The following is a 25,264-nucleotide window of genomic DNA, read 5'->3' as shown; positions in this document are numbered from 1 at the left end:
GCAAGGACATCAGAAGCCTAAAAACAGGCACCTGAGGATAGAAATAAAACAGGATTTAAAGAGGGACAAACCTGTTTCTTCCTATACTTGTGGAACAGTGAGAGGAAAGAATAATACATTTAAGGGTGCAGGGGTGCATCCCTCTAGAGTGAGCCAAACAAAAGGTCTCCTCTGCTCTCCTAAAAACTGAATTAGATCAGGATCAGCAGCAAATTCCTTGATTTTTGCCTGCAAAGAGGTGGAAGCCAGCAAGACGAGCAGACGGAGCCGCGACCCGGGCAGCCGGCGGGACGCGCACGGAGAGCTCTGCATCCAGGACAAGTCTGCACAGGTTGTTTGGATCCATCCCCCCCCCCCCCCCGCCCCTAACCCTGAGAGATGAAACATGGATTTTTTTTTCTTTCCTTCTTACCTGCTGACATTGCCATGGTGGTCCCAGCGACCATGCCCATGGCCACACCGTTGGTCCTGGGCGCAGCGACCGGGGCCGGGTAGATGGCCGAGGGGATGCTGTTGGGTTGAACCACAGTGGTGTGATGGATGACGTGAGGCTGGGCTGCGTACACTGGCTGGGTGTAATAAGCTCCCTGTTGGAGAAGAGGGGAAAAAAAACCAGCACATGATCCTGGTCCTTCAACTGTGAGCACGAGCCAAAGGAGTGAGTTGAAGCCCATGTTTTGTTTGGAGGCAACTGGCAGGTCTGCGGTTCCAGCAGCCGCGCGGGCAGCAAGGAGGCACAGCGGCTGCAGATCCTGCTAGGGAAGGAGGTTGGGTCACCCTAGGGATGACCTCGGGGTGGGTCCTGCCAGCAGCACAGCCCTGCACCTACCCCTGCACCCAGTGGGACTTGGGAGGTTCCCAAACCCAGCGTGTACTGGGAGCTCAGAGTGGCTCTGCTGTGACAGACCTTCCCTTGGAGACTTCATAGAAACACAGGATTGTTTCGGTTGGAAAAGACCTCTAGGATCACCCACTCCAACCATTAACCCAGCCCTGCGAAGGCCACCCCTGCCCCATGTCCCTCAGCACCATCTCCAGGGCTTGGAAACCCCTCCAGGGATGGGGACTCCCCCCCTGCCCTGGGCAGCCTGGGCCAGGCCCTGACAACCCTTGCCAGGAAGGAATTGTTCCCCAGATCCAACCTCAGCCTCCCCTGGCACAACTTGAGGCCGTTCCCTCTGGTCCTGTCGCTTGTTCCTGGGGAGCAGAGCCCGACCCCCCTGGCTCCAACCTCCTCTCAGGAGCTGCAGAGCCAGCAGGTCTCCCCTCAGCCTCCTTTGCTCCAGCCTGGACACCTCCAGCTCCCTCAGCTGCTCCTCACCAGACATTTAACACAAGGCATGATTAGGGCAATTCCTGAAAAAAGGGATTTTCCTTCCCTTAAAGAGTTGCCCTTTGGCACTTTCCAGAAGAAATTTAGGATTTCCCACTTGCTGGTGGGCACTGCTAGTGGATGCCAACCTCCTGCTGCAGGTGGGATCAGGGGAACCAGTGTGCAAGGATGGGTTGGGATCACCATGGCTTATGGCTTAATGGAAGGAGAGGTGACAGCAGACAAAACCAGCAAGATCATCTAGTTCCAACCCCCTGCATGAGCAGGGACACCTCCCACCAGACCATGTTACTCCAAGCCCCATCCAACCTGCCCTTCAACACTGCCAGGGATGGGGCAGCCACAGCTTCTCTGGGCAACCTGGGCCAGGCTCTCCCCACCCTCAGAGGATACAATGTCTTCCTAATGTCTAACCTAAATCTCCCCTCCATTTAAAGTCATTCCCCCTCATCCCATCCCTCCCTGCCCTTGTCCCAAGCCCCTCCCCAGCTTTCCTGGAGCCCCTTCAGGCACTGGAAAGTGCTCTAAGATCTCCTTGGAGCCTTCTCTTCTCCAGGCTGAACACCCCCAACTTTCTCAGCCTGACTTTATAGGAAATCCCACAGGAACACAGACAGGTTTGGAATGTCTCCAGAGAAGGAGACTCCTCAACTTCTCTGGGCAGCCTGTCCCAGGGCTCTGTCACTCTGTCAAGGAGGAAGCCTTGCAGGAACCTCGGGTTGGGTGAGGCCAGGAGCTGTCCTGGAGGCTGGTGAGGTACCCACCTGGGTGTACAGGTTCTGCTGTGGGTAGGCACTTCTGATGGGGTACATGGCAGTTTGGTAGGGATTCGGAGACGGCGAGTAGGGAGGAGGCGCGTTGTTACTCTGGGTCGGTGGGACCTTGTAGGGTGTCCCCGCAGTGTACCCTGGCAGAGAGAAGAGCAGAGCAAGTTAGGGTGAGGATTTACAGCCACAGAGCTAGTGATAGAATCACAGGCTGCTTTGGGTTGGAAGTGACCCCACAGATCATCTAGTTCTGACCCCCCTGCATGGGCAGGGACCCCTCCCAGCAGCCCAGGCTGCTCCAAGCCCCATCCAACCTGCCCTTCAACACTGCCAGGGATGGGGCAGCCACAGCTTCTCTGGGCAACCTGGGCCAGGGTCTCACCACCCTCCTAGCCCCATCCAACCTGGTCCATCCAGCACATGAGCATCCTGAGCCAGCATTGATGGTGCACCAGCTGCTCGCTGGGCATCGCTCAGCATGGAGGAGACACACTGAGATGCACCAGCATCTAAAACTCACCCAGCCAAGACCTCTGAGTCCAGCATCCAGCCCCTGGCTAACTGAGGTTTGGATCTTGGGAACAATTCCTTCCTGGCAAGGGTTGTCAGGCCCTGGCCCAGGCTGCCCAGGGCAGGGGGGGAGTCCCCATCCCTGGAGGGGTTTCCAAGCCCTGGAGATGGTGCTGAGGGACATGGGGCAGGGGTGGCCTTGGCAGGGCTGGGGGAAGGGTTGGCCTGGATGATCTTAGAGATCTTTTCCAACCAAAACAATTCTATGATTTTATGTTTTTCCTTTTCCTCCCCACATTTTTTGTCTTTTCACCTTTTTTTGCTCAGTGTGTGATGGGCAAAAAGTGGAATTTAATCCCTGGGGGATCTGATTTCATGGCCCAGTTTTGCTGCCCCCTTCCCATGTCTCCAAGCAACGACCAGGGAAGCAGCAACACAGATGGTCCAAACCTTAATATAAAGGTGAAAATGATGGATGCCTTGAAGTATTTCACCCAGATGGACAGTGCTGAGCACCCTCCCCCGCCTGCAAAGGAGGGCTGTGACCACCAGCTCACCTTGAAGGTAGGAGAGGCAACCCCAACTGATGTTCAAGCACCTTCATCCCCATCCCACTCCTCAGAGGCTACTTGCACTAGTGAGAAAAGCAGCAAATCTGCTTTATTGCCATTAAGAGAAGCCATTTGCTCTGCAACCCACCATCCCACCAGCTTCTTTTGTTGGAGCAGGCAAGTCCCAGATTCACCCCTCATCAAAGATCTAAAGAAACCTTCATTTCTCTTGCAGCGTTTAGGAGATGCTGAGTACATGAGGAACTAAAGAAAATTAATTTCCAAAACATCATTTGTCCCCCAAAATAAACCTAAAAGAAGAAAAAATAACCTAAAAGCTAAGGTGGTTTCAGCTGACCTGCTGGCTCTGGGGGTCACATGGGGGTTTTGCTGCTTTTTGCATCAAGTTCTGAGCCCTCTGGTGCTTCTCAAATTGTATTTTTTTCCAGGAAGACCCAGTGATACCAGCTCAAGATCCTCTATTGCAAGACTGATCATGTTTGTCTTTTTTTTTAAAGGCTTTCCATGGAGTGAGGACACCCTGGAAGGATCTCCACTCTTCTGCATCCTTCCAAGGTACCTCCTTATCCATTGGCTTGTGAAGAACATGGTGTTGACCTCCATACCCTCCACCAACTTTGTTCTCCAAAAGGAAGGGGTGGCTTTAGGCAAGTCCAATTTTAAGCAGAATCTCATTTTTCTTCCCCAGCAGCAAAGAACCAGAAGACCTGATGGCAAACACAGCATCTCAAGGAGGAGCAATCAGCCCTGAGAACCAGGGATCCCTGCACCAAGGACATGTAGGGCCTGAATTCCCAACATTTAGAGGCATTTCCAAGGAAGGCTCCATGGGGTTGACCCTGCAACATTATTACTGAAGTGCTAAACTGGAGGAAAATCCTCAGGAATACTTCAAGTTGCCCTTCAAGGTTTGTTGGGCTTTTTTTTAGGGTAGACTAAAAGCTGAGCTGCTGCCATGGGACACCCTGGAAGGTCATGAAGGCAACAAGGTGTTGGTCACAGCTTGATGGGTGGTTAAAAAAACATGGGAATGGTAAAAAACATGCTCACATGAGCAAGGAGAAGCACGTGGGGTGGGATGGCTGGTGAGAAATGGTGGCCAGCTCTCACAGGAGGGCTGGGAGAACTCATCCCTGGAGCAAATAAGCCCTGAAGACTGTGGAGGATGGAGAGGAGAAGTCAAGCCTTGCTAGAAGACATCTAAACACTCAAATATAATGAACTCATTTACTCAGTGTTCAAGGCAGCCATTAATGAAGGCCAAGATTTCCAGTCTGCTGACATCCCACGCTCTCTGCCAGAGTGCAGAGATACCAAGAAGCTTTCGAGGAACTCCAGCATCTCACCACCTCCTGACCACTGCTGATTGGAAAAAAATGTGCTAATTAACCAGCAGAATAACTGTGACTCTTTTTCTGACTCACGTTAGCAGGAGATGAACTATTTTTAAATGAGATGGAAGCAGTGAGAGGAAATGCAGGTTCAAAACGTCCACGTTCAACACAGCAGCAGAAGTGGAGACTTCTCCATCATGAGGTCCTCCAGGAACCCAACAATGTCACTTACAAACCTATCAAACCTGTTTTTCAGTCTTATGGGTTTGTTTTTTTTTACTCTTCTGAACTCCATGGAGTCCTGCTGGACAACAAGTGATCCATGGGGCAGCAATGTGCCCTCGTGGTCAAGAGAGCCAATAGTATCCTGGAATGCATTAAGAACAGTATGTGCAGCAGGTCAAGGGAGGTTCTCCTCCCCCTCTGCCCTAGTGAGACCCCACCTGGAGTCTTGTGTTCAGTTCTGGGCTCCCCAGTTCAAGGGACAGGGATAAACTAGAGAGAGTCCAAGGGAGGCTACAGGGATGATGAAGAGGCTGGAACATCTGTCTGATGGGGAAAGGCTGAGCGACCTGGGGCTGGTTAGTCTGGGGAAGAGAAGACTGAGAGGGGACCTGATTAATGTCTATAAATATATCTGCAGGGTGGGTGTCAAGAAGGGGCCAGTCTCTGTTCAGTGGTGCCTGTGACAGGATGAGGGGAAATGTCACCAAGTGACAACACAGGGAGTTCCACCTCAACATGAGGAGAAACTTCTTTCCTGTGAGGGTGACAGAGCCCTGGGACAGGCTGCCCAGAGAGGCTGTGGAGTCTCCTTCTCTGGAGACTTTCAAGACCCATCTGGACAGGTTCCTGTGTGACCTGCCTGAGGTGATCCTGCTCTGGCAGGGGGGTTGGACTCGATCTCCAGAGGTCTCTTTGAACCCCCCACATTCTATGATTATGAGATTCATTTTTGTCAAACAAAGCCCTTGGAGGCTGCCAGGTCTGAGCATCACACTGCACTTCTGCTGGGTGTCTGGAGATCACAGAATCACAGAACTGTCATGGTTGGAAAGGACCTCTGAGATCACCGAGTCCAACCATCAACACAACAAAAAAACCAAACACCAACAACCACACACACTCCACCAGAAAACACCCACCAGAAAGCCCCACAACCTCAGCCACTGGAGCACACCCTGAAGTGCTACATCTACACGTCTCTTGAACACCTCCAGGGATGGTGACTCCACCACCTCCCTGGGCAGCCTGTGCCAGGGCCTGACCACTCTTTCAGTAAGGAAATTCTTCCCAATATCCAACCTGAACCTCCCCCGACTCAACTTCAGGCCATTTCCTCTGGTCCTGTCATTATCCCCTCGGGAGAAGAGCCCAACTCCCACCTCCCTACAACCTCCCTTCAGGTAGTTGTAGAGGACAATGAGGTCTCCCCTCAGCCTCCTCTTCTCCAAACTAAACATCCGCAGTTCCCTCAGCTGTTTCTCATATGGCTGGTTCTCTAGACCCTTCCCCAGCTTGGTGGCTCTTCTCTGGACCTGCTCCAGCCCCTCAATGTCCTCTCTGCAGTGAGGGGCCCAGAACTGAACACAATGCTCAAGGTGCAGCCTCATCAAGGCTGAGCAGAGGGGCAGGATCACCTCCCTGCTCCTGCTGGTCACACTATTCCTGGTATAAGCCAGGATGGTGTTGGCCTTCTTGGCCACCTGGGCACACACTGGCTCATGTTCATCTGGCTGTCAGTCAGCACCCCCAGGTCCCTCTCTGCTGGGCAGCTCTCCAGCCACTCCTCCCCAAGCCTGTAGCGCTGCTGGGGGTTGTTGTGACCAAAGTGCAGGACCCAACACTTGGCCTTGTTGAACCTCATCCCATGGTCTTGGCCCATGGATCCAGCCTGTCCAGGTCCCTCTGCAGAGCCTCCCTGCCCTCGAGCAGATCAACACTCCCACCCAGTTTGGTGTCACCTGCAGACTGAGGGTGCCCTCAATCCCCTCCTCCTGATCATTGACAAAGACATTGACCAAGACTGGCCCCAACCCTGAGCCCTGAGGGACAGCTCTGCTGACCAGCCCCAACTAGACCTGACCCCAATTACCCCAACCCTCTGGGCCTGGCCGTCCAGCCAGAGGTTTACCCAGTGAAGATGTGGACCAGCTCAAGGTTGGGGGGTTCCACCACCCTGAATGCTCCCACAGCCTGTGGCTGTGGTTTCCCAACTGCTGCATCCTGGGCAATTTAGCAACGACATTAAAAAAGTTACGAAACATTTTAGGCCAGGCAGATGTCACCTCCCATGGCTGCAAATTGGGGAAAAAACCAGAACAATTTGCAGGTAAGAAAACGACTCGTGGTCCCAGTTTTAATGACATGAGGTGGTGGATGCTCCTGGAGGAAAAGAGTGTTTGACAGCTCATGTTAAAGCCTAGTTAGGACCAACACCTTATCAGAATTAGGAGGTTGGCACGGCCTGAGTTTCTGCCACTTGGCAGCTCAGCAGCCAGCTGGGATTTTAAAAGCCACAGTGAGCCTTTAAGCTCCAGCTTCTATTAAAATTGCTGATTAAATCCCTCGTGCCACTCTGGAGACCTCAAGTTTATTGATCCTGTAACACAGAAGTGCCCTGAACTGCACTGATAAATTTTGCCCTAGTAACACGAAGGCTGGTGGGGAAGGGGGGGAAGCTCTGGGCTGAATTTTGTCTCATCACCTCCTCTTCTTTCCAAGTGAAGGATTCACCACTAGCAAGACTCCTTAGATGGACAAGGAACTGGCTGGATGGTGATGGCCAGGGTTACAGTCAACGGCTCAAGTGGAAACCAGTAACCAGTGGTGTCTCTCAAGGGTTGGTACTGGGACAAGTTCTGTTCAGTGTCTTCAGCAGTGACACAGACAGTGGGACTGAGTGTCCTCTCAGCAAGTTTGCAGATGGCACCAAGCTGAGAAGGGCAGTTGACACACCTGAGGGATGGGATGCCACCCAGAAGGACCTGGAGAGGCTTGAGGAGTGGGCCCAGGTGAACCTCATGAAGCTCAACAAGGCCAAGTGCAGGGTCCTGCACCTGGGTCAGGGCAGTTCCCAGCACCCCTACAGGCAGGGGGATGAAGGGATGGAGAACAGGCCTGCAGAGAAGAGCTCGGGGATGCTGGTGGGTGACAAACTGGACATGAGCCAGCAATGTGTGCTCCCAGCCCAGAAAGCCAACCATGTCCTGGGCTGCACCACCAGCAGCGTGACCAGCAGGTTGAGGGAGGGGATTCTTTCCCTCTACTCCCCTCTGGAAAGACCCACCCAGCAGTTCTGGGGTCCCCACTGCAAGAAAGGCAGGTCCAGAGGAGGCCACAAATATGGTCGCAGGTCTGGAACATGTCTCTTAAGGAGGAAGGCTGAAGGAATTGGGGTTCTTCAGCCTGGAGAAGCCTCCAGGCAAGGGTCTGAAACTGAAGCAAGTTAGGTTTTGACTCGACATTAGGAGGAAATGTTTTATGATGAGGGTGGTGAGACCCTGGCCCAGGTTGCCCAGGGAAGCTGTGGCTGCCCCATCCCTGGCAGTGTTGAAGGGCAGGTTGGATGGGGCTTGGAGCAGCCTGGGCTGCTGGGAGGTGTCCCTGCCCATGGCAGGAGTGGGACTGGATTATCTTTGAAGGTCACTTCCAACCCAAACAGAATCATAGAACCATAGAACTATTCAGGCTGGAAAAGCCCCTTGGGATCATCCAGTCCAACCATCATCCCTGCTCTACAAAGTTCTCCCCTAAACCATCTCCACCAACAGCACATCCAAACCACCCTTCCACACACCCAGGGACAGCAAATCATTCTGTGATTTGATGATTTTTTTTTTTTTTTAATGCTATGAAAATGGACTTGGCATTTTTCCAGTCAATTCAAGCTGTGTCTAAGGAGGCTGCACTTGGTGCACTCCCAACCCTGGGAGCAGAAGGCAGATTTCCCCAAGGAGAACACAGGGCAGAGCTTGGGACTCATGCCACAGTGGCTTGTGGGCAGAAGCAAGCAGCTCCAGGAGGTCCTAAGTGGTTCCATGGCCTAGTTGAGCCTCAATGTCTGGTCCTGCTTCTGCCATCACCCTCCAGCTTGGCTCCTGCTCCAGCTTTTTTCCTGGCTTTATTGTTTGTCCATCTTCCTTGCACTCAGGTGGCTGGAGGAACAACTTTGGAGCGGTGAGCGTGGGGGACATCACAGGGGATGGTGGACACCAGCATGGGCATCTGCCTGGCAGTCTTCAATGGTCCCTGCCTAAGTCCTCCCTGGCACATCATTGCCACTGCCACCACAACCCTAACCAGCCAGCCAAAGGCAAACAGGAGGCTGGGGGGCAGAAAGGACCCTAAAATCCACAACCTTGCCCACTACCATGGGCTAAGCTTTATGACCCCACCCTGGTCTCCCCTGGAGCAGCTAAGCAAAGAAAACAAAACCCCTCAGGACAAACCAAGCTTTGAAAAAACATATTTAAAGGATAAAAAGCCAAAAGGCAAAGGTGTGACCCCACACTGCAGGCAAGGCCAGGATGAAGGCATCTGGGCAGGCCTTGGGCAGCCTTCAAGCTCATGCATGTCTTGCCATGGTCCTTCACTGAAGGTTCACAGCCCAGTGGAGCCCTCAGCACCTTTTCTGTCTTACTGGTGCAGATGTGGGGAGGAACTGAGCAGCTATTGAATATTTATTCTTGTTTATTCCCGTTCAGTGCACAGCTCCAGTCCATACTGGTGGACAGTTTTCACCCTGTGACTGGAAGGACTCATCTCCCAGGGTTCTTCTTGGCTCTTCTCCAACCAGACTGGACACCTTGCTGAGGCTCATGATTAAGCTCTCATCACTCTCCCACCATGGGACGTCCAGAGAAGGGCCAGTCAAAAGAACAAAACCTGGGCTACATGAGATCAAGCTGCAGGACAGAACCAATTTGAGGTGCCCAACCTGAAACACTTCTGATTTTTCGGAGCTCTCTTTGAGATGGCACCTCCCAGCAGAGCTCTGGAGAAGACAACCACAGTTATGAGCCTGAAGCATAGTTGCAAATCCAACCTCAAACCTTTATCTATTAAATCACATTTCCAAATTAAATGTGTCCAAGTCAGTTCCCTGAAAACAAGACCAACCTACATGGGTCTGGCCAGGGACCACGTTACCAGCCTCCTTTAGCACCCACACTGGGGGTACAGCCCCCACCCCAAAGAGTGGCAGGGACAACCCTTTGCAAAGATAAAGTCTCCCAAAGGCTTTTACTAGGTTTATTCTTCATCATTTTCATTTAAAAAAAAAAAAACCAAACAAACAAAAAACCAAACCAAACCACAATTGCTTCCTCTCATCTCCTTCCGTAAATGATTTTTAATTTAGCAGCTAAAAGGGAGCCTGGAGCAGACAGATCATAGAATCATAGAATCCCAGACTGGTTTGGGTTGGAAGGGACCTTCAAGATCATCCAGTTCCAACCCCCCTGCATGGGCAGGGACACCTCCCAGCAGCCCAGGCTGCTCCAAGCCCCATCCAACCTGCCCTTCAACACTGCCAGGGATGGGGCAGCCACAGCTTCTCTGGGCAACCTGGGCCAGGCTCTCCCCACCCTCACAGCACAGGATTTCTTCCTAATGTCTCACCTAAATCTCCCTTCCTCTAGTTTCAATCCACTCCTCCTTGCCCTCTCACTACCACTACCCTTGTCAGAAGTCCCTCCCCATGGTGAGGGACACTGAAGTGGTGACAAACGCTTCAACCCACGTGTGTGTGCGGGCACAGAGGTCCCAGCCTTGTCAGCAAAGTGGCCCCTGGAGTGTCACTTTCAGATCCCTTATATTTTTGTTGCCATCTATGAGTTTCTCCAACTTCTAGGGGTGTTTGGAAGGTTAATTTTCCACTTTGAACTCCAAAGTGGTCCCACCTCAGGCTTGCAGCTCTCCCCGTGCTGGCCATGCTCTGGTTTTAGCAGGCACTGGGAGGGTAAGAGCAGGCAGGAGCAGGCAGGCAGGGGCCAGAGGACACCCCACATACCAGGGGAAACACCTAGAGCCTTACCAGGGAGCTTATCACCCCTCCTGGAGGCACTATTTGGGGATGAGATTGCAAGGCTCCACCTGGAAAAGCCTGTTGGGCCTCCATCCCTCGGCAGCATCTCCTCCTCCTGCCTCCGCTCAGCCAGGTTGGGTTCAAAGGTGGGATTTTCACCCAGGGTTCCTTGAAAATAGGCTTTTATTTTTGGAATTTTCTCTTTCACTTTCCAGGGACTGGGAAATAATCTCCCTTTGGTTTTTCTGCACTCAACCACTGCAGGTAGACAGCTGCCACCAACCTCAGGTGACTCCTGGGGACCAAATGCTCAGCTAAGAGAGGCCTTCACCCTTCTCCATGTGACATCCTCCTCTGAAGGAGCACTGGGAGGCTTGGTGTTCTCCTTTTCATGTGCCTTCATGGTTTTAACACATGGAAACAGAAAGGAGCAAGGATGCTACTTTGTCTTCAGAAGAAAAAGTCAACAAGAGCTTTTCAACGTTTCACCCCAGCAGGGAACTGCAGCAGCAATGCAACAGTCCCACCAGGGACTCCAACAGTCCCACCAGGGACTGCAACAGTCCCAGCAGGCAGCTCTGGCAGCAGCAGGTGATGGATCTGCTACCTGGTGCCAGCAAGAACCTCCAGAACCTGCAACACCTTCACCAGGGATGGACACACAGACACCTACACGGACACGAATCACCCCATCCGTTGCAAACCAGCTGATCCCAAAGAACCCTTCCCCCAAAAGAAACCCACAGGAGGGGAGACAAACGGGCACAAACCAACCATGTAAAACCCCAGAAGAAAAGGTTTATTTACTGAATGCTGCAGAAGAAGCCTGATAAGTTCTGTTCTCGGTCCCGGTGTCCACCGGGAGGTGGAAGGTGCCCTCCGTGGCACAGGAGGAGGAGGTCTGTGGCCAGGCTTGCTTCATCAGAAGTGTAGCTTGAGTGGAGACAGAGAAGAGGTGTCACACACAGCAATGAAGGTACAACCTCCCACCTTTAGGCCGCATTTGAACCACTTTGCTGCCCTCTTTCTTCCCCCACCCCCTTTAAAGGACAAATATCTGTAGGGGTTTCACCCCACGGTTCCTCTCATAGAACCACAGAACCATTCAGGTTGGACAAGCCCCTTGGGATCACCCAGTCCAACCATCATCCCTACTCTACAAAGTTCTCCCCTAAACCACATCCACCAACAGCACATCCAAACCACCCTTCAACACATCCAGGGATGGTGACTCCTACCCCACCTGCTCCCCAGGGAGGGATGCTTTGCACAGTGCACTGCAGCAAACCAGTTACCTACTCCAAACAACTCATTTCCTGAGCCAAGTGACCTGCATGAAGAACCACACCTCCAGGATGTGGCCAGCAGAGCCACCATTCCTCCATAGATGTCACAGGTCACCTCTATCCATAAGGACCAGGAACATGGGCCCCATGTTTCCCAGCTGGCAAACAGGCTGAGCCTGGTGTGCAAGGCCTTTTATTCCCAGTAAAACCCTCTGAGATGCTTGCACAGCAGGCACCACCAGTGGACAAGGTACTGGTTGCTTGGGTGGTCCTTAGAAATTCTGGAAAGGACAGTCAGCAGAAGAAGTGGCTTTGGGCAGGTCTCCCTGTCTTCCAGTTCATGGAAAAGCATTTACAAAACCAAGCAAGATGATCCAGAAGAATCTCAAGAGCCAAATCTCGTGGGATGTGAGAAGGGACCAGCAGAATTCAGCCATTTTTTTGGGTCTTAAATTTCCCAACTTTTCTAACTGCAGCTCTTGTCTGATGAACCAGCACTGGCTACACCTTCGTCCTGTGTCCAACCACATGGCCAACTGCCATCACACCAAAGGCTTTCTGAAGCTCCTCTACAGAGAAGGCAGGTCCCCAACACATGCCTACAACCAGCCCCCTTCCCAAAGCTGCTGCCCCTGGGAAAGGCTTACAAGGTCTTTTTCTGGTTTTCTCTTTTTTTTGTCTCCCTGAAACGATGGATCCATCCTAACTTTTCGTTCCAGGTTAATCTCAAATGGTGGTTCCCACCAACCTTGTTTTAAGCCCTACCACCTCCAAGTGGAGCACATCCATCTTTTAAAAGCCTCAGCCAGTTACTCCAGCTCACTGCTCACCACCTGAACGACTTCTTTAGCTGCCATCACCCTTCAAGATCATCATGTTCCAACCCCCCTGCATGGGCAGGGACACCTCCCAGCAGCCCAGGCTGCTCCAAGCCCCATCCAACCTGCCCTTCAACACTGCCAGGGATGGGGCAGCCACAGCTTCCCTGGCCAACCTGGGCCAGGCTCTCCCCACCCTCACAGCCCAGAATTTCTCCCTCACATCTCAGCTCCAGCTCCCTCTGCCAGCTGGAAACCCTTCCCCCTGCTCCCAGCCCTCCCTGCCCTTGTCCCAAGCCCCTCCCCAGCTTTCCTGGAGCCCCTTCAGGCACTGGAAGGTGCTCTCAGGTCTAACACAGCATACATGGATTATGTATCTCCTGCTTCCCTCTGCCAACCTTATTTGTGATGGATTCAGCCTCGAGCCTTGTACAAAGTTTGGAATAAGCTTCATTCCCCAGGGAGGCCCATTCCTGTGTGCTCAGGTGCCCCAAAACATCAGGAGGATTTGTTCTTAGAAGGCCTTGCAAGGCATCTAAGGGATATTCATCCCACCAGGAACCAAGATACCCACCTCAGGGGACCCACGGATGTCCTTAAATAGTTGGTGGGCACCTCTAGAGGACAATTCAGAGCACTTTTGTGGGGAAAGCTGATGTCTGCTCCCCCCCACCTGCAGAGCGTCGTATCCTCTGGGGAAGCAGGAATGGGGGATCGGAGCCTCCACCCTGTCCCACCTCAACCCCACTGAGACCCTTCCATTGCCAAGGCTGATTTTAGCATCATCTGCTCTGCTCTCTGAGGGCTCTGCAGGAATGGACACCCAGCTCTCTTCTCCCTTGCACTATTAATAAATGCAGTGAAAAGCCTCAGCCAAGCTCCCTGCAAAAAGCGTGTGTCCTACTTCCAGGAAAATCAAAACCCAAGCTGGAATGAAGGAAGTTAAAACAAAACAACCAGCTCAGGAAGACACAATGCCTGGGAGGGAACATGTACCAGGCTTTAATGAAGACACATATTATATTTAATTGATATATTTTTAATTGGTGTGCCTCGTGTCTCTGCAGCAGGGTGATTTTAGCTGTTCATTTTTACATACTTGAATATTTTCAGTCCTAACACTGTCCTAAATAACCAGGCTCATTGCAAGTACCAGTGGTTGCACTGCTGGGGGTTTTGCTGCCTGCCTTGTCTCTAACAAACATGGAAAAAAACAGCAGGAAAATCACACAAGGCAAGAACTTGTGTTATTTCCATGAAGTGGGACGGAAAGAAATTCATTCCCTTGCTTGGCACAAGGCTCCTTCTGCTGAGCTTTGCAAGCCACACGGTGGGTGGCAGCTATCTGTGCCTTGGGAAGGGCTGGGGGAAGAAATAAACTGGTGGAGAATTTGTCATCATTTTGGTGCTCAAACACCAGCAAACATTCCACGGAAACACAACCCTGAGAGAAGGGGGAATCAAGACTGGTTCCAGTTACCATCTTCCTTTCCTCACTGCTGCTGAACCTGCATGGACCGAGGGGACTCTAGATTTCTCCAAGCTCCTTCCCATCCATATCTCCTAACACTTCTCTGATTGAGGCAATTACAAAGTTTGGGGCTCTAAAGCATTTAATTTTCCATGTGGATCCAAGGGTCTTGGGAACCATGAGGTCAACAGAAGAGCAAGAGCATCACTGACTTCCAGTGTGGCACCTAGGACTGTAGCATGAGAGTCTGGAGGACATCAAAGATGAAAGCAGATGGCAGATAAGCAGCAGCTACTTGAAAACTAGACTTTGAAAACCAATCACCACCAGTGAACTTCTCTTCACTCAGGGTGAACCACACCAAGAGCAGGAGCAGAGGGCAGCCTTCATCTTTGCTGGTTGGCTGGCCTCTTGCTAAGATTTTGCAGGTAAGCCAAGCAAAACTCAGGAGGTTTGGAGCAAAAGACATCTAAGCAGTGAGAACACCTTTAGGGTGGACCAGAAAGGGTGACCCAGCTTGTGCAGAACAGTTTCTTTCAGGATAAACAGCTCACTCTCAGTTACCTCCCACAAACTCAGAAGTCACAAGCAAAGGATGCTCTTCCTACCCTTTCCAACAAGTAGTATTAAGGCCTGGTTAACCTCTACATGGAGAATCAGATATCCAAGCAGACGAAACTTTGGTCTGTGATTGATTGTTTTAATGATCCCTAAAGATTTCTGCCAGCAGAAATCCCACCACCCAACCTGGGAGGTCTGAAACAGAAGCACCTGAGTGAATGGGATGTGTTTCAGAGAATCACAGAATGGTCAGAGTGGGAAGGGACCTCTGGAGACCATCCAGTCCCACTCCCTTGCTGAAGCAGGATCACCCAGAGCACATCCCCCAGGGCTGCATCCAGGGGCTGGAATATCTGCAGAGAAGGGGACTCCACACCCTCCCTGGGCAGCCTGTCCCAGGGCTCTGTCCCCCTCACAGGCAAGAAGTTTTCCCTCATCTTTCAGGGGCACTTCCCATGTTCCAGCTTGTGCCCGTTGCCCCTCGTCCTGTCCCTGGGCACTGCTGAGCAGAGTCTGGCTCCATCCTCCTGCACCCACCCTGAGATACTGCCAGGCATTCAGAAGGTCTCCCCTCAGCCTTCTCTTCTCCAGGCTGAGCAGTCCCAGCTCTCTCAGCCTTTCCTCATCAGGGAGATGCTCCAACCCCCCAGGCATCCTTGTTCCCCTCCCCTGGACTCTCTCCAGCAGTTCCTTGTCTCTCTTGAACTGGGGAGCCCAGAACTGGTCCCAGTTCTCCAGCTGTGGCCTCCCCAGGGCAGAGCAGAGGGGCACAATGACCTCTCTTGAACTACTGGCCACACTCTTCCTCATGCAGCCCAGGATTCCACTGGCCCTCTTGGCCACAAGGACACATTCCTGACTCATGGATCATCTACTATCTACCAGGACCCTCAGATCCTTCTCCTCAGAGAAGGTCTGAGAGGAGCAGTTCCACTGGGATCATCCAGCATCACTTTCTGCAGTGGGGCAACTGCTCACATTGCAAATCCCTTAAAAACATATTCAGAATGAAGAATCCAAGATTTTAAAAATAAAGCTGATCCCCTCGGATTCCCGATGTGCTTGATGGATGGTACGAGCCCCAGCAGCACATTTTTCTCCCTGGCAGGGTTATTTCCAGCCTCCTGCATGACAGCAGCTGATTCAATTTGAGGAAAAGCTCTCACAGATGACTGGTTTTAACTCAGCCACTGAACCACACTATTACTTTAACGCAATTCCATTTACCACCGTTGAGGACACTGCCCACCCCATCACATGTACCCACTGCTGGAATATTTTATGGAGTTTTATTTTGCATTCGTTGTCTCTCCAAAAGTCTTGGTTTTTTCTCCTTGAAGTCCCTTTTCCACAGAGAAGTGGCCACTGAAGGGGGGTACAATCCTGAGAGGTCCTGAGTGGTGGAGCCCAGGGCTGCTTCCCAGAGTTACTACCAGGGCATGTTGCCTGTGGCAGAAGCAGGATCTTGAAAAGCAGAATTCAATACAAACTGTCAGGGAATTGCAATAGCTTGGAAAGGCCTCTAAATTGAAGAAAGGTCCAAGCCAGGGTTGCCTCTGTAGCTTTTGCTCTGCCTCTGAAGATCACAGATCCATGGAATCATTTGGGTTGGAAAAGACCTTTAAGATCATCCAGTCCAGCCCTTCCCCCAGCCCTGCCAAGGCCACCCCTGCCCCGTGTCCCTCAGCACCATCTCCAGGGCTTGGAAACCCCTCCAGGGATGGGGACTCCCCCCTGCCCTGGGCAGCCTGGGCCAGGCCCTGACAACCCTTGCCAGGAAGGAATTGTTCCCCAGATCCAACCTCAGCCTCCCCTGGCACAACTTGAGGCCGTTCCCTCTGGTCCTGTCGCTTGTTCCTGGGGAGCAGAGCCCGACCCCCCTGGCTCCAACCTCCTCTCAGGAGCTGCAGAGCCAGCAGGTCTCCCCTCAGCCTCCTTTGCTCCAGGCTGGACACCCCCAGCTCCCCCAGCTGCTCCTCACCAGACTTGTGCTCCATCCTCACTCATGGCATCACACCAGCTTTTTTGCTCCCCTGCCACTTGCCCATCCCTGAGCCCCTGCTCTCAGGCCACAAAAGCATCTTTCCTCCCAGCTGCACAGGAACAAGCTGAGGGCTCTGAACCTTCCCCCCTACCAAATAAATCTCCAAACTGTGGGGGGAATAAAACCCAACCCTGTCTTGATATTAAATGGCATCGATTTCCAGGGAGGATGGAGGTTTCTGCACCAGAGGAGCTGGGTTGAGGAGCAGCAGTTTTAATCTCTATCATTTCCTTGCTAATGTAGTGCTTATGTTGTGTTACAGGCTGGAAGGTCTTTTGTTCTCAGTGCAAAATGACCTGTCAGTTTCCTGGACAATGTGAAATTATGAAAAGCATTTTTTTTTTTTCAGCAGCATCAACAGAGAAATGGAATTTAAATGTCGAGGTGGCTTTTTGCTTGAGCCTTGAGCTGTGTAACAGAAAGAGCTGTTTGGGGGGGGGGGGGGGAGGGGGCAGGGATGGGAGGGGATGACAAAAATGATCAGAGGATTTATTTTATTTTTTTAGGGAAAGCAAGTGGGTAAAGATTAGGATTGCACTTCAGAAGGGGAGTGAACAAAAGGCTGCCTGGCACAAAGAGGATCGACCAGGGCTTTCGTTTTCCCCTTTCACATCATGAAAATCCAAAGCAACAGACAATTATGTGCATTGCTTAAAAAAAGCCAACTAAATCATTAAAAACCCCCAGTATTTCAAGCCTTCATTCATCTGCAGAACTGCTTGCTGCAAAGCATTGCAGAGGGAAAATATAGCAGGAATCAAAGCATGGGGGAGGTTAAGCATCTTTAATGAAAGAGAGGACACCCACAGCCAGGACAAAGCAGGGAAAAATCAAAGTCTTGATGTTTTTGTGCTTCTAAAAGCCACTAACAAGGTTTGGGACAGATTATTCCTTCCATACAGAACAATCAGGAGGAAACTTCTGAAGGCTGTTTGCAGGGAGGAGAGAGCAGGCTGGATGGACAGCCCAGCCCTGGTTGAGTTTGAGGGCTCCTTTGTGTGGGGTGGAGGACACGGGCTGTAGATGCTGCTGCAGGAATGAAGGGGCTCAAGAAGGGGTTCCCAAGGGCTCACTGCTGCCCACCTGTGTGAACCCCAATTTCCAGGGTTATCCCTGTGTTTCCTTGTTCTGTCTTAGTCTTCTTGACTCTTTCTTTGCTGTCTGAGGTTAGGGCATCCACTTCTTTCTTGTCCTTGTTGTGGGTGCAAGCAACTTCTTCGCTCCAGAGGAGGCTTGTCCTCCAGGCCACTCCAGGACCTACACTGGGTCCCATTTCTCAGTCTGTTCCTAGAAATTCTATTCAAATAAAGCAATCCCATAAACCATCCTAGTGGTCTCCTTCTCTAAGGGTATCTTGACTATCAGAGTTACCTGAGAAAGCAGCTACAACCCCCTCTTGGGTGTCTCCTCCTCACGAACATGAAGAACATCTCAGGCAGGATTCATCTTAAGCTCTCCTGGTAGGACATGAGGACTCTGTCCCCAAAGATGGGCTAAATATCTCTCTGGGGAGGTCTCTCTTTCTCTCCACTGAGAGAGGAGAGGGACCTGAGCTGGAAAGGTTTGAGACCTAAGGTCTACACATCTAAAGGAATGGACTGCCCAGGGCAGGGGGGGAGTCCCCATCCCTGGAGGGGTTTCCAAGCCCTGGAGATGGTGCTGAGGGACATGGGGCAGGGGTGGCCTTGGCAGGGCTGGTTTAATGGCTGGATTTGGTGGTCTTAAAGGTCTCTTCCAACCTGAATGACTCTGTGATTCTATGAAAGGGAACCAGATCTTCCTCAAATGTGCCCATTGCTGCAGCTATTTAAAATGCCTGAACATTTCCTACCGGTTTGGGTCTTTTTCCTTCTTTTTAATTCAGAAAATTAAACTGAGCTGAAAGAAAATCCTTCCAGGGAAGTATGTGGATTTCAGCAAGATTTTGTGACGAAAAGTGTTTGGTTTGGACAGCAAAGCAGCACTTCAGAGAGCTGTTTTCTAACAGGAGCTCCAGCCTCCCAAGGATGGTGTCGGAGACTCACAAGAATCCAGACCTCCCTCAAAAATATTCCTCATCCTGCAGTGATTTGGTGCTCCCTCTCACTTGGGTGTCCCCTTGGCCATCTCCCCATGCACTGGTGGAGCTGCTGCCTGCACAAGGCACAGGAGGTGGCTGAGGACATGAGACATTTTATAAACATCCAGGCCACTGTGGAGGAACGTCGCACTATTTACATCCCTGGCTGAGCAGGGAGGACGTTGCCAGCTCCTCATAAATTTGAGGGTTGGTGGTTGGTGGTTTTTTTGATGGTGTGGAGCTCTTTTGACTTGATTCTTTCAGCATTATATCCTTCAGGGCAACTCGAGGGTGGTCAGCACACATTTAGGGGAACAGAATTGTTTCCTATGACACGCTGAGGTTTTCAAGTGGGAAGAAATGCAGCTCCAAGGCCCTCTGAGGAGCAGATATAAAAGCAAACCAAACACAACAGATCCCTTCCAGAGCCATCCGTGGTCGATGGCTTTATTTAATAACCTTGCAAAATAACAGGGAATGTAAACTGTGATGTGGAGAAGACAGCACCAAAAGATTTTGGCAATGAAACCTGCTTCATCAGCCTTGAAAAAAGCTCCCGAGTCTGGCGATCCACTGATTTTACGACAACCAGGAGACTGAAAACTTGGCAAATCAGAGGAGAAAGGGTTTAGTGAGACTGTCACAAAGTCTGGCTTTGTGCTTGTTACACAAGCATGGATTTCACTCCGATGACTGCTGAACACTCAGCTGAAAAGATGGCTTTATTCTGGAGTTTTTTGAATCCCACAGCTCTTTCTGAGGCGAAGCCTTCAGAAGAAACACCTCAGCCAAGCAAAAAGCCACCGAGTCCCAGCCAAGGGCAAGGTATTATTTTTCATCTCCAATGTGTTCTTGGAAATGTGTGAGCTAAAGATTTTTATTTTTTTTTCAGGCCTTTTTCATAAAAAACCCCCACGAGAAAAGGCTCAGTGCTGATTCCAGAAATGCTTTTTCCAGTCACAGTTCAGCCTCTGCCAGTCCTTACGTTCAACCTATGGGACTGTACCTCGTGAAGAAAAGGCTCTGACAACACAAAACAGCCTAAAAAACCCACAGCTCATAAATAATGTTCTGATCACAGAATGTTTTGAGGTGGAAGGGACCTTCAAAGCCCGTCTAGTCCAATCCCCCCAGCCATGGGATGGGGCATCTTCAACCAGATCAGGTTGCCCAAAGCTCCATCTAACCTGGCCATGAACACGTCCAGTGATGGGGCAGCCACAGCTTCCCTGGGCAACAAGATCTCAAGATGGCTGTTAAACAGATCTCCTTTCCTTCTATTTCCCTTAATTCACGCTGGAGAAGAGTTACAGTTTGAAACTGCTCCTCAGCCCTTGGGTTTTTACCACTCTTGGTCATGCCAAGAGCCTCCTGCCCCCCAGGTAATTTGGCTGAAGGCAGAGAACTTAACCTGGCTTTGAAAACACAAGGTCACTTCCAAAGGGCTGGTTCCAGTAAGGTGCTTAGAAGTCACTTTGACTTCAGTTGAATTATTTCCTGAGTGGGAAGACTTCTCCTAAGAAAAGTCTTCAACTCCAAAAAGAAAAAGACTTCTATGAAGGTTTCCAAGTTTGGGCTTGAAAACATAAAAAAGTGAGTGATGAATTTAGCAGAGCCACTCAAATATTCCTCATTAAGCACAGAATCTCATTAGTCTGTGCTGTGGTGAAGACAACTCCTTGTGGACAGGTGGAAATTACTCCATGACTCCTACTTTGGAGTAACTCAAAAAGAGTGGGAGGTCTATTTCTTCTGGAAGAAGAAGTGTCCTTGCTGGAAGTTATTTGACAGCTGCTCCTGTGACTAATTTACATTCTGTCCTGATCTACATGAATCTTCTCCCTTTGGCTAGAAGCAAGTCCCCTGTCTCCCCACCTCATGCAGATGAGGTGTTCAACCTCAAAGTGATGGGCACAGCATGACTGGGTTTGTATTCATGCCACCCACATGCTTTGATGGCTTTGTCCTCTCTCTGGCCAGGCAGGAAGGTCTTGGATGTGTGTGTTCTCCTCCATCCAGACCTTTCTCTGCAGCCACAAAGCAACCAGATCCATGGGCTGGTAGGTGTTTGGTTGAGAAGCAACAGGGGTAAACAGATAGAAGTGGGGTATGGAGAGATCATAGAAACATAGAATGGTTTGGGCTGGAAGGGATCTCTGAGATCATCTAGGCAGGGACACCTCCCACAAGAGCAGGTGAGATAGTCCTCAACAGCAGGCAAGGGAAGGAGCTTGGCAGCCTAGTCATGGCTTTTGTCAAAGAAACCCAACAAACCACCCACGAGTAATGGAGGAATTTAAACAAGTAATGACTTTGTGGGTGGTGAGAGGAGAGGAGCAACAGGGACATGAGGAAAGTTTGCTTGGAAAGGTAAGAAGTGAAGAGGATAGACATCACTGGCTGAGCCAAAGGAGCAGTAAGACACCAAGAATGAATGGAGAGGGTGTTGTTTCTCTAAGTAATGAGAATTAGCCTGTGCTGGAGAAGGGTGGAGGAGAAATTGCCAAGGTTGGAGATGGCAGAAAGAGCAGGGCTGCAGGGAAAGGGCTGAGCTACAGAGGACAACCACAATACCCATCAGCCTGGTCAGCAGGATGGTTCAGAGGGACTGCAAAGGAGGATGCAGACGAGCATGTGGTTGGTGTGAAAAATGAAGACCTGCCTGAAAAATTAAGACTTTGTACCTCCAAGTGAGGTTTCCCAGAGATAGATGGGGAGTAGAGGAGAAGGGAATGAAGGACAAAGCCTGGCCAAACTTTCACAGAAAGCTGGAAGGGGCAGATGACAAGTATGTCCCAATGGACACACTGCAGCAGAGGTGGGAAACAAGTGGTCAAAGAGGGAAAGCCAAGGAAAACAGGATTTTATGGAGAAGAGTGCAGCTGATGCTGTGAAAGATAACCAGCACACCATGGCTCAAGCAGAGGAGTTCCCCAGTTTAGCCAGAAAAGCTTGCTGCTTCTTTGGAAAAGCCATCTTAGGGGGTGAGAGGCAGGAGCTGGACAGAAGAAGACACTAGGATAGACCCAGAGTGCCACAGGAAAGTGGGGGACAGTAAAGATAGAACATGAAAGACCCAGACACCCAAGAGGACACGGTTGTTGACATTGCTGCACCTAAGATATGAAAGGAGGAGAGAAGGCCAAGCAGAGAGAAGGGGGAGACAATCTCAGGGAGATAGTGTGTGGCATTCAGAAAAAAATTAAAAGCCACCAAAGCACAGATACCACAGCAAGAAGGACTCTGAAACTCCTGGGATTAAGATTAAGACACCGTTTACGGCTCAAAAGTAACACGGAGAAATATTCCCAGTGGAGGGTGTGAAGTTAATGGCAGAGTCAGGAAGGGAAGAGCTTAACCCAGACCCCTTCTCCTGGAAAAATATTTGCTGACAAGCACATGGCACCTGGTGGGTTTTGCACACCAAGCAGCAGCAGGTATCTCCTCCTGCAACGCTGGACGCGCCGCCTCCCTGAGGAGGTTCTCACCTGGGGCGTAGCCGGGGCTGCTGGTTGGATACATGTTTGGGTTGTAGGCTGGGGCAGCAGTGGGATAACCCGTTGGATAACCTGGAATGAGGAGAAAAAAAAAAAGAGATATTTTAATTTCATCAACAGGGAGAAGAGAACAGCATCCCTGGAAAGTAATCATAGAATCATAGAATGGTTTGGGTTGGAAGGACCTTCAAGATCATCCAGTCCCAACCCCCCTGCATGGGCAGGGACACCTCCCACCAGCCCAGGCTGCTCCAAGCCCCATCCAACCTGCCCTTCAACACTGCCAGGGATGGGGCAGCCACAGCTTCTCTGGGCAACCTGGGCCAGGCTCTCCCCACCCTCACAGCCCAGAATTTCCTCCTGATGTCTAATGTAAAATCTCCAACCTGGCGTTCTGTGAGATTCCCCTCTTCCAGTTTTAAGCCATTCCATAATAAGTTGCAAAAAATAATAAACAGCAGAAAAATTAGTAGTAAACAACGTTGCTGAGCAAAGAGGCTGTGGGCAGAGCTGAGAGGTTAAGCACATTCTCAGCTGGCCAGGGCTATGAATGTGATCTACAGACTCAGACGTGACATTATCAATATTTCATCCTTGTTCCTCTAGAAAACGAGGGCAATAACCAGAGCGCAGCACACAGGAATATTCAATGTGCTCTGAAGAAAACAAGGAGGTAAACAGATCCACTGAATTCAGAACTCAGCTACCAAAAGCCACCAGCACAGCTAAATCTGAGAGGTTTTTCCTTGCCAGCTTGCAGCCAGCACAGCTTGATCCCCAGAGGACTCTGCAGCCTAAGAGCAGAGCTCAGCACCCAACCCGAGTCCTCGGTGCTCAGCACCTCCATTAGCTAGAGCTTCTTGCTAAAGGGAAGGTAGAGACCTCACATGAAAACATGCCAGCCCTTATATTCACTCATGGCTGCACAAGTGCCATCCCAGGGAGGGACCTGATTTACCTGCCAGGCCACCTGGAAGGAACCAGCACGGCAGCTCCTACCCTGTGATGCCACTTGAGGTTTTAACGGGCACTTTTGAAAAGGTTGCAGAGCACCTTCAATTTCCATCATCTTCCCTTGGATCGGTCATAGGGAGGTCAGGGGAAAACATCTAAGCAGTCAGCTGTGTGGAGGCTTGGAAATCAGTGTGGACCCAAGTCCCTCTGTGCACCCACACATGGCACAGATGTCTCACACCAAACTCCTGCTTCATTAGAATCACAGAATTGTTTGGGTTGGAAAAGACCTTTGGGATCACCAAGTCCAGCCTTTAACCCACCACTGCCAAGGTCATCATACCTACACAGCTTTGAAATGGGGACTCCACCTGCCCTGGGCAGCCTGGGCCAGGCCCTGACAACCCTTGCCAGGAAGGAATTGTTCCCCAGATCCAACCTCAGCCTCCCCTGGCACAACTTGAGGCCGTTCCCTCTGGTCCTGTCGCTTGTTCCTGGGGAGCAGAGCCCGACCCCCCTGGCTCCAACCTCCTCTCAGGAGCTGCAGAGCCAGCAGGTCTCCCCTCAGCCTCCTTTGCTCCAGGATCAACACCCCCAGCTCCCTCAGCTGCTCCTCACAAGTTCTCCAGCCCCTTCTCCTTCTGCTCCAGCCCCTTCCCCAGCTCCCTTGCCCTTCTCTGGACACGCTCCAGCCCCTCCATGTCCTTCTTGTCCTGAGGGCCCAGAACTGCCCCCAGGACTCCAGGTGCCCCCTCCCCAGTGCCCAGCACAGGGGCACGATCCCTGCCCTGCTCCTGCTGGCCACACTAGTGCTGACACAAGCCAGGATGCTGGTGCCCTTCATGGCCAGGTATGCACCCATACCTGGGTACACACTGCCTCATATTCAGCCCCTGTCAACCAACAACCCCAGGTCCTTTTCTGCCGGGCACTTTCCAGCCACTTTTCCCCAAGCCTGGTGTTGTGACCCAAGTACAGGACCCATATTAGAAGCTATTCTCCATGAAGACCAGAGACAACGACCTCCACACCTCGGTCTGCTCCGTGTTCCTTTTCTTTACTGCCCTACCTCCATTTCTTGGAAGCCACCCCAAGTGAAAACAGCAAATACCCCCTTAACTCCCTCCCTTCTCACATGCTCCTTTGCAAATCCCTCTGACAGCCGGAGCGGGACGTGTTTATCTTCCTTTCCTGGCAGAGACTTTGGCTTTGCTCTGCTTCAGCACCACAGCCACTGCCCTGCTTTAGCCATGCATCACCTTGGCCATCATCCCAGAGCAGAACCAACCCAACCACAGAGAAAACGACCCTTGGAGAGTCTTTCCACACCAAGCTCCAAGGACGCTGCCAGCAAGGGCTGGGAAGAGGTAATTAGCAGTCATTTCACACCCCATCTTTTTTTCCTTTTCCCCCCTTTCCTAAATAAAAGCAACCCTGGGTCTTCCCTCCCCCTTTCTGAGCACTCTCCCCCTCCCATGCCCCAAAGCTCACTGCTCTTCCACTACGTGCAGACTCCTCAGCCCTGGCACTGGGCACATAGTGCAGCAGAACGTTGGAGGTTCATTTGAATAAATCTAATTCAACAATCATGACCACTCTACTGGAATAAATGACTGTATGTTCTACCCTCTCATTTTCATCAGTGATATATTTGGCTTCTAAATCAGGTTAATTAAAAATTGCTGTAGTTAATGCTGGATAGGCAGCAGTTTAACAGATTATTATTTATTTTTTTTTCAGGCCACAAAAAACTGTGTTGTCATCGGCCCCAGGAATGTATCCAGCCTTTTAGCAATCAAGAAGCTCCTCACAAAGTTATTTGCAGACCCAGTGATTGCAAGCAGAACATTAATGATGAAGATCTTAAATCAAAAATATCCCAGCCTACTCTCCACTTCATTAGAAGATAACCATTTATTTTCCAGTGCATTCCTCGCTCCAAGGTCCTCCTGTAACAATTCAAGCTCCATGACCCCACTTTGCCTCCTGACCAACCTGGCTAGGGATGTTAAACCAGCTCATTTCTTGAT

At 51.1% G+C, this 25,264-nt stretch overlaps 1 protein-coding gene across 4 annotated transcripts in view; it reads right to left on the bottom strand.

Annotated features, from left to right (window-relative positions):
* FAM168A (family with sequence similarity 168 member A) overlaps positions 1 to 25,264 on the bottom strand; it is a 227,080-nt gene that overhangs the window by 8,558 nt on the left and 193,258 nt on the right. For 3 of the 4 annotated variants that reach the window (XM_051608793.1, XM_051608794.1, XM_051608795.1), the window contains exons 4-7: positions 22,272 to 22,352; positions 11,352 to 11,477; positions 2,098 to 2,240; positions 413 to 587 (exon numbers count right to left, since the gene is read on the bottom strand). In XM_051608793.1, coding sequence (XP_051464753.1) covers positions 413 to 587; positions 2,098 to 2,240; positions 11,352 to 11,477; positions 22,272 to 22,352 — 525 coding nt within the window. The remainder of the gene's footprint in view (positions 1 to 412; positions 588 to 2,097; positions 2,241 to 11,351; positions 11,478 to 22,271; positions 22,353 to 25,264) is intronic. The other variant, XM_051608796.1, reaches the window with a different exon arrangement.

The sequence above is a fragment of the Apus apus genome, chromosome 1, assembly GCF_020740795.1.
Source record: "Apus apus isolate bApuApu2 chromosome 1, bApuApu2.pri.cur, whole genome shotgun sequence".
Lineage (NCBI taxonomy): Eukaryota > Metazoa > Chordata > Aves > Apodiformes > Apodidae > Apus > Apus apus.
Note: the sequence above shows the minus strand (reverse complement) of the source record. Positions and strands in the feature narration are given on the sequence as shown.